This window comes from Dromiciops gliroides, chromosome 2 (assembly GCF_019393635.1).
Source record: "Dromiciops gliroides isolate mDroGli1 chromosome 2, mDroGli1.pri, whole genome shotgun sequence".
Classification (NCBI taxonomy): domain Eukaryota; kingdom Metazoa; phylum Chordata; class Mammalia; order Microbiotheria; family Microbiotheriidae; genus Dromiciops; species Dromiciops gliroides.
Window position 1 is genome coordinate 395,207,604 of NC_057862.1, and position 9,657 is coordinate 395,217,260.

Below are 9,657 nucleotides of genomic sequence, written 5' to 3' on the forward strand. Positions count from 1 at the left end.
AGAACTCGTCATAGGCAATAGAGTTGCCAGTCAGCACCAGCTGTATCCAATGTCAGCAAAGGGTCCCCTTTAGTTTATTTTTGACCAATTGACTAACCCCCTTACCATCTCTTGGCTGAGAGCTCCTGCTGCTGCTGCTGCTGTACTTGCCTCCAAGGCCCATCACAGAATGTGCCAAGTTCTTGACCAATCCCTACCCCTAGTGTCACAGAATTCTCCTGCCTACCTCCCAAGTCTACTTTGCCTGGAAAAGTGTCTCACTATGACCTTTTGTTGACTCTGATGCCCCAAAATTTAATTTGAAGAATTATTGTAAAGTTGTTTAGAGGACAATGTTGGAAGAGTTCATCTGGGTTGCTACCTGTACTCTGCAATCTTGACTCCACTGTTTTGAAGAGTGATCTTGAGAAAGAGGGATAAAACTTGTTCTCCCTGGCCTCAGAAAATAGAATTAGGAGCAATGCAAAGAAATTGCAGAAGCAGATTTCAGCTCGTTATAAGGAAAAACATCCTAAGCAGAGATGTCCAAAAGTGAACTAGACTACCTTAGGAAGTTATAAGTTTCCCATCACTGAAGATTTTCAGAAGTGGCTGAATAATCACTTATGAGGAAGTTATAGGGGAAATACTTTCTTAGGTATGGGTTTGGCCTAAATAATTTTAAAGTTTCCTCAAACCCTGTGATTCTATGTGTTTAGAGCATCACAGGTAGCCAGGAAATATAGGCATCAGGGATAAGCAGACTGTTTTCTTTTTTTGTCTAACTTTTATTTTATTTTCAATTAAAAGGCTTTTGTTTTCTTTCTACCTCTCACATCCAACCTCCCACTATCAGGGATATGGAGAAGAAAACACTTGTAATAAATATTCCCCCAAAATCCCCATATTGGAAGTGTCTAAAAATATATACCTCATTCTATGTCTTGAGTCCATCAGCTCTCTGTTAGGAGATAGGTAGCCTGTATCATCACTGGCCCTTTAGAATTGTGGTGCTTCACAGAATTTTTCAGAATTCTTAAATCTTTCAGATTTTTTGTCTTTCTAGTGTTGTTCTTTTGAAAATCATTCACATAGTTTTGTTCTTTTCATTCAGACTCAGTTCATACAAGTCTTTTCAATTTTCTCTGAAACTATTGGACCTTAGACACTTACTAGCTTTGTGACTCTGGGCAAGTCACTTAATTTCTGTTTGCCTCAGCTTCCTCATCTATAAAGTTAGGATAATAATAGCACTTAGCTCACAAGGTTGTTGTGAGACATTAAATGAGATAATACTTATAAAAAGTGTTTAGCATAGTGTCTGGCCCATAGTAGGTGCTATATAAATGCTTTTCCCCCTTTCTATCTTCATAATTTTTTAAAAATATTTTTATTTCATTAAATATTTCCCAATTACATGTAAAAATGTAACATTCAATTTTTTTTTAATTTCAAATTCTGAATTCTCTTCTTCCTTACTGCTTCTTCCCTACCCTTTGAGAAAAAATTTTATTAGAACCCAGAGAAATTGTCATAATTAAATTATATATTATACATCATTTATAGACCATAACACAATAAAAATAAAGAGAACAGGCAAAAGACACAGACATAAGTAGAGATAAATTAATTATATCCCTCCAAAATATAAAACTTAATAAGAAAAGCCTAAAATAGATCAAAGAACAAATCATAGAAACAATTAAAAAATATGTGAATGATAACAGAAATGAGGAGACATCATATTAAATTCTTTGGATTCATCTAAAGTAGTCCAGAGAAGGAAAACTTAATTTCTAAAAACATAAATTAAACATGTTAAAAATCATTTTAGTGAACTGAATATACATTTTATATATTTGAAATCTGAGAAATAAACACCCCCAAACACCATTGAAAGATGAGATCTTGAAAACTAGAAAAGAAACAGTTTTACTTGGAAACAAAAACCTACAGAACTATAGACTAAAAATAAAAGCTGACTTTTTGAAATAACTAACAAAAGTTAGAAACCTTTAGCTAATCTGATTTTTAGAAGATGAGGAAATTAGTAGAAATGAACAAGATATAATTTAAAAAAGAGAAATAAAATCTGTAATCAGAATCTACTATATACATTCTTACTGTGTAAACTGAGAAAACTGAAAACTTAAAAGAAATAGAGAATTCTTTTTACAATATTATTACTATGCCAGTTCTGCTGGAATACACAGCAAATATGTAAAGATAATGAACTCTGAGACATAATAATCCTGATCAAGAGAGTGACCAAAAAGAATGCCAAAGGACTCAGTGAAAAATGCTACCTACCTCCAGATGGAGAACTGATGGACTTCATTTTCTTTCTTTCTGGTTTGTTTTTCTTAGAACATGGCTAATATGGAAATTTGTTTTATATGATTTCATATTTGAAATAGGTTTTGTATTTCTTGCCTTCTCAATAGGTGTGAGAAACACTGTGGGAGGGAAAGAATCTGGACCTGAAAAAAAAACAAACCTGAATTTTAAAAAATAAATAAAATAGAGCACTATCTATAAAATACAAAATTCACAAAATTTAAAGAATTTTAAACACCAGATTGTGATCTTAAATAACCAAATTCACAAAAAGAAATAAAACTAGATATGATATATGGAAGAAATCAAAGTGGGTTGGGGGGAATCCTGCTACAAATCTATATAGATTTAAAGAATCCCATCAAACTTTAAAATAAAAATTAACACCTCTACTAACAAATTGTCAAGAATTAAAACAGAGCACACTCTGTCAAACTCCATTTATGAAAAAACATTAATTCAAATACCTAAACCCATGTAGGAATGTAAACAGTTTGATCTTTTAATATCCCTCATGAAGTCTTTTTCCTATTTACCTTTTTATGCTTCTCCAGGATCTTGTATTTGAAAGTCAAATTTTCTATTCAGTTCAGGTCTTTTCATCACAAGTGCTTGAAAGACCTCTTTCTCATTGAAATCCCATTTTTGCCTCTGAAAAATTATACTCAGTTTTGCTGGATACATGATTTTTGGCTGAAGTCCCAGTTCCTTTTCCCTCTGGAATATCATAATCCATGCCCTTCGGTCCTTCAATGTAGAAGCTGCTAGATCTTGCTTTATCCTTATTGGAGCTCCACAGTATTTGAATTCCTTTTTTCTAGCTGCTTGCAGTCTTTTCTCCTTGACCTGGGAGTTCTGGAATTTGGCTATAATATTCCTGGAGGTTTTCCTTTTGGGATCTCTTTCTGGAGGTGATCAGTGGATTCTTTCAATTTCTATTTTAGCTTCTGCTTCTAGAATATCAGGGCAATTTTCCCTCACAGTCTCTTGGAGGATGGTGTCTAAGCTTTTGTTTTGGTCATAGTTTTCAGGTAGTTCAATGATTTTCAAATTATCTCTCCTAGATTTATTTTCTAGGTCAGCTGTTTTTCCAAGAAGATATTTCACACTGCCCTCTATTTTTTCATTAAATTGGATTTGCTTTACTGTGTCTTGGTTTCTCATAAAGTCACTAGCTTCCATTTGTTCAATCCTAATTCTGAAGGCAGTTATTTTCATCAGACAGTTTTTTAATCTCCTTTTCCATTTGGCTTTTTAAACTGTTGTCTTTTTTCTCATGACTCTCCTGCATTGCTCTCATTTCCCTTTCCATTCTTTCCTCCTTTTCTCTACATCTTCTTTCTATTTCTCCTACTTTCTCTTCAAAGTCCCTTTTGAGAGCTTCCATGGCCTGAGACCAGTTCATATTTTTCTTGGAAGCTTTGGATGTTGGAGATTTGACCCTGTTATTATCTTCTTCTTCTGAGGTTGTATTGTGGTCTACCTTTCCCCCAAAGAAGTTTTCGATGGTCTTCTGCTTTCTCTGCCTGCTCATCCTGGCTTACTATTTCTTGGCTTTTAACTCCTTCTTTAAGTGTGTTGCTGTTTCCAGGACAAACTGTTCAAGCTACAGCGTGGCCTGGGGGATGATTGGGCTTCTTCTCAACCTGCCTGGCCTCGCTTTCACTTGATTTTAAACTCTCCACTGGGGGTAGGGTGGGGCTGCTTCTCGGCTCCACTCCTGTTCTCAGCTTCAGAGAGTCCCAGGTGTTTTGGGTTGGGGGCGGGGCAGGCTTTAATCTCACCTGGCCTGTTCTCAGGTCCGGAGATAATCTCAGGCCTATTTACTAAGGAACCAACCAGCAAAGCTTTTAGTGGTGTGGTTCTCAGCTTCCGATGAGACTGCTCCCCTGCTCCCCTCCCCCACCTGGGTCTCCCCCACTCAGGATTTCTTCCTGGTTGCTCCCTGGGGTGGGACAGTCGAGTCCTTCCCCCAATCCACTGGTACCCCCGCACTTACCCCGACCCAGGCCAGTCGTTCAGTCCGACCGCGTGCTCGGTTCCAAAAGACGCCAGTGCTGCAGCCAATTCCGAGGCACTGGGGCAAATTCCTCTGGCCGGTGTCTGGTGTGTCGGCCCGATTGCGGGTTTACGCTTTATTCGTGGCCCAACACGGCCCCCTGAAATCTATCTATAGCTGGAGAAAACTCTCAGCCCAAATTTTTGTGTGTTTTTCTGCCCCAAGGGTTTTTTTATTGCTATTTTTGGGATTATTGTATAAGGATCCCTGTGAGCTTAATGTCTTTCCTCCGCCATCTTGGCTCTGCCCCCAGTATCTACTTCCCTACCCTTTGAGAAGGCAAACAATATGATATCAATTATACATGTGAAGTCATGCAAAACACTTCCATATTAGCCATGTTGCAAAAAGCAAAAAACAAACAAACAAAAAAGCACACACAAAAAACAAAATTTTAAAAGTATGTTTCAATCTGTACTCAGAGCTCATCATTTCTCTCTCTGGAGGTAGATAGATAGATCATGGAACCTTTGGAATTATCTTGGATCATTGTCTTGAATAGAGTCTTTCATAGTTGATCATCCATACAATATTGCCGTTACTGTGTACAATGTTCTTCTGGTTCTGCTCATTTCACTTTACATCTGTTTACATAAATCTTCTTAGGTGTTCAGAAAGCATCTGGTTCATCATTTCTTATACCACTCTAGTATTTCATCACAAGCATATACCACAACTTGTTCAGCCATTCCCTCTTCATTTCTTACTGCTGTAAGAATAATATTCCATCACTCCATCCAGTCATTCTCCAACTGATGTATACCCCATTATCCTCCTCAAAGAACTTCAATAAATATTTGAGGGTCCTTTTTCCTCTTTCTTTGATCTCTTTGGGGTATAGGCAATGTAGAGTAGTTATCTTTCTAGGTGTAGACAGCTTTTCCAAGAAGTTTAGTGAGAGGAGAGACATGAGATCACAGGACTGTGGGTCTGGATCTGGAGGAGATCTTAGACGGTATTTAGTCCAAGCCCTTCATTTTATAGATGAGGAAACTGAGGCCCGGGGGTGGGGGGAGGTGAGTGACCTGCACAAAGCCATATCAATAGTTAATATCTGACAGAGGATTTGAACCCAGGTTTTCTGACTCCAGAGGTAGTGTTCTTTCCACTGTGTTTGATTGAATAAGACAGAGGAAGCTCCTTCTTAGGACTGAGGAGACCTAAGCATATTTTCCTTTCCCTGACACTCTCAATAAAGAAGTTTTATGTAAGTGAATGGCAAACTCACATTCTTGCCACTTTCTACTGTATATAGAGGGTTTTTTAAAAAACTTTTTCTAAAACTGATAGAGTATTAAGATGAAACCAGGTAGCAGTAATTTAAGGAGATGCCTAAGAGCCTGGGCATTGTTAATGATTCTTTTGTATTTAATTGGTATTTTTATTAACTGATTATTTAGTACTTTTATTTCATTGTGTTTATTAACTGTTTCTATGTGCAGCCAAACCTTCTGTTCCTGTGGTGTCCAGCTCCCAGGAGAGAGTAAACGTTAATCAGAAGGGGGATTTCACTTGTAACTCAACTGGCTTCTCGCCCCGAAACATCACCCTAAAATGGTTTAAAAATGAGAAAGAGATCTCTTCCCTCTCGACCGAGATTATCCCTAAGGGTGATAGTGTTTCCTACAACATCACCAGTGCTGCCCAGGTAACGCTCGAAGCTGGCGATGTCGGCTCCAAGGTCATCTGTAAGGTGACTCACCAAACATTAGTGTCTCCTCTTCAAGGGATAAAGAATCTGTCGGACATTATCCGAGGTAGGTGAACCCTTGCTCTGGACACATTCCCTACTTCCTACTGTATTTTCCCTAATTGGTTCTAGGGCACAAACCTGACCTTCATTAGACTATGAATTCCTTGAGATCAGGGACTGTCTTGTCTTCTGCCTTTCTTTGTATCCCCAGCTCTTAGCACTGAACCCGGTAGAAAGTAGGCATTTAATAAATGCTCATTCACTGACTGGCTTGACACAGAGTTGCCTCAAAAGGTTAACCCTTAGCTATCAACCGTGAAGCCCAAATATAATCTTCTGAGGTTCAGTCCTGGAAACTGACTTCCCTTATACCCTTATCCCTTGCTCACAGCATCCCTACTCCTGCTTCTTTTTTTTTTTTTTTAGTGAGGCAATTGGGTTTAAGTGACTTGCCCAGGGTCCCACAGCTAGTAAGTGTTAAGTGTCTGAGGCTAGATTTGAACCCAGGTACTCCTGACTCCAGGGCCGGTGCTCTATCCACTGCGCCACCTAGCTGCCCCCCTACTCCTGCTTCTTGATGAGACCATCCTTTAAATAGTAGAGATAATAATAGCTTCTAAGCCACTGAGAGTTCAGGGGATTTTCATCTCCTTGTGAAGATGCAAATGTTAATGATCCCCATTTTACAGATGAGGAAACTGAGTTTAGAAATTGAAAGTAACTTCCTTGGGGTCACACACCTCCTAAGTTTTGAAGGTAGAATTCACACCCGGCTCTTCTGGTCCCAAGACTAATGATCCTCCTATGACAAGCTGACATTGCTTCCTAATTCAATAGTGGATGATGGAGTTCTTGGCAGCACCAGAGTGAGACAAATGCCACCAATGCCTCTGCCCTCAGAATGCCAGGAAGGAGGAAAACAAGTCTAAAGAAGAGTATGGCATAGTGGGAAAGAGGAGTCAGAAGACCTGGGTCAAGGCCTGCTGTTGGCCAACTATCTGACCCTGGATAAGACATTTAATCTTTCTGAGACTATTTCTACGTCTGTAAAATGGGGCATTATAGTACTTGTGCTACCTATCTCCCAGAGCCGTGGTGAAAGAGATGATGTATAAACCACAAAGCCCTGGGGAAATATAAGCCATTATTATTGTTGGGTTAGAATAATGAAGGTAGACTCATTTGTTAAGTTTTACTGTGTGCCAAGTGTATATGCTAAGCTAGGGAGGAGAGGGTGGTCTACAAATACCAAAGCAAAGATAGTCCCTGCCCTCCGAGAAGGCCGCATTCTAACAGGGTAGGCAACACAGATAGCCGTGGAGGCATGGGCAGAGTGAGAGGCATAATTAGGTTTGGATGTGGCAGCTAGGTGGCGCAATGGACAAAGCACCTGGATTCAGGGGGACCTGAGTTCAAATCTGGCCTCAAACACCTGGCACTTACTAGCTGTGTGACCCTGGGCAAGCCATTTAACCCTTATTGCCCTGCCCCCCCCCCAAAAAATTAGGTTTTGAACATTACAGAGGAGCCATAGGGCACTAAGTTCAATTGCTTAAAGTTTCAAAAATGGCTGTCCCTCATTGCTGGAAGGCCTGCCCCCCACTGCTCTGACTTCCGATCTCTTCTTTTAAGTCCCGGCTAAAATCCCATCTCCTGCAGGAAGCCTTTCCCAATCCCCCTTAATTCTAGGGCCTTCCCTCTGTTTATCACTTCTTTATTTTTTTTTCTCCAGGGGGGTTAAGTGATTTGCCCAGGGTCACACAGCTAGTAAGTGTCAAGTGTCTGAGGTCGGATTTGAACTCAGGTCCTCCTGAATCCAGGGCTGGTGCTTTATCCACTGCACCACCTAGCTGCCCCCTGTTTATCATTTCTTATTTATCCTGTATATGAGTGTAACTGTGATAGGATTGGGGGAGCTCAGATTCCACTGACCACACAGAGTTTCTGATGAAAGTACATCAATCAAGGCAACAGGCAAACAGTTAGACTCATTGTCTTCCTTGCTGCTTTACAAGAAAGATAAATCTCAGAGATCTTATAGATACAGAGGATGAACTCTGTTTTTATAAAGGTAATTCATCCTAAGATCCCTGTAAGGAAACCAAGTCTTCCTGAGACTGAGACAAAGGAAACAGTGGGTGAGAAATATGGAGGCGGTTCCTACCTGTTCTTGGGGGTTGTTTTGCATAGTACGTTGTTGTTGTTCAGTCATTTCAGTCATGTCCAACTCTTCGTGACCCCATTTGGGGTTTTCTTGGCAAAGATACTACAGTGGTTTGCCATTTCCTTCTCCAGCTCATTTTACAAATGAGGAAACTGAGGCAAATGGGGTTAAGTGACTTGCCCAGGGTCAAACAGCTAGTAAGTGTCTAAAGCCAGATCTGAACTCAGGAAGAGAAGTCTTCCTGACTCTAGGCCTGGTGCTTTATCCATTGTACCATCTAGCTGCCTTTTGCCATCTAGCTGCTTTTTCATTTTATGTAGAGGTTCCTTCAAAGATAACAAAACTGATTTGGGCTAAGAGCATAAAAATGCTTATACTGTATGCTGCTCAGAGGCATCTGGGTAGTACACTGGATAGAGTGCTGGCCCTGGAGTCAGGAAGACCCGAATTCAAATTTGGCCTCAGACACGACTAACTGGGCATGTCACTTCACTTCTGTCTGCCTCAGTTTTCTCCTCTGTAACTGGGGATAATAATGGCACCTATCCCCCAGGTTGTTGTGAGGTGCAAATGAGATAAGATTTATATAGTAGTGCTTTGCAAACCTTAAAATATGTAAATAATAGCTATTATTATTGTATGAAGTGTTCAGGTTGCTCTATGTCCCTGGTTTACAGTGACCCCCCACCTTCCCTGCATTCCCAGTCCATCTCCCCTGCTCTAGTCTTGATTCTTTCCCCCTCTTTTCCCCTCCAAAATACCTTTAGTTAACCAATTCAACCTTACATTGCCATTGAGCTTTGAAGCCCCTGCCCCAATGTCCTGTTATTGCTCAGCCTTTTCCAAACCCCAGCCCTATGTTTCTCCCACCCTAGCCACCCTCTTTCCTACTGCCCCATACTCCTGAACTCCTCTAGAAGACATAACACAGCTGTGCTGTCTGGGACCTCGAGTGTTACCCAACCTCCACTTGGCATTCACTGCTGCTTATTAGTTCTTTTCCTGTTCCCTGATTGACTCCATTGGATTCTCTCTTCTCATTTAGCCCACCTCTACTGTGACCTCCTTGTTCCCACTCATCAGAGGACCTTATTTAATTTTTCACTGAAAAAAAATGGAAGCCTTATGTCATGCATGTCTACTCTTCTCCAGTTCCATACTTCAGTTCACCTTAGCATCATCCCTAGACTCTCCTCTGTTCTTGGAGGACAAGCCAGCTATTCTCCCTGTCACCAGCAAACTTTCTTCTTGTACCCCTGATCCCATCCTGTACTGTCTCCTTCAGGAGCTTGTCCCTCTGATCATTGCCTCTCCCTCCTGAATTTTCAACTTCTTCTTCCCCACTCACTCCTTCCCTGTTGTCTTCAAACATGCTCACACCTTTCCCATGCTTTTAAAAACCTTCATTTGACCTTACCATCCCCT

General features: G+C 40.4%; 1 protein-coding gene across 4 annotated transcripts in view; it reads left to right on the forward strand.

The window, feature by feature from the left end:
* LOC122740295 (tyrosine-protein phosphatase non-receptor type substrate 1-like) overlaps positions 1 to 9,657 on the forward strand; it is an 83,859-nt gene that overhangs the window by 48,443 nt on the left and 25,759 nt on the right. For all 4 annotated transcript variants that reach the window (XM_043982312.1, XM_043982311.1, XM_043982314.1 and 1 more), the window contains exon 4: positions 5,818 to 6,132. In XM_043982312.1, the coding sequence (XP_043838247.1) occupies positions 5,818 to 6,132 (315 nt within the window). The remainder of the gene's footprint in view (positions 1 to 5,817; positions 6,133 to 9,657) is intronic.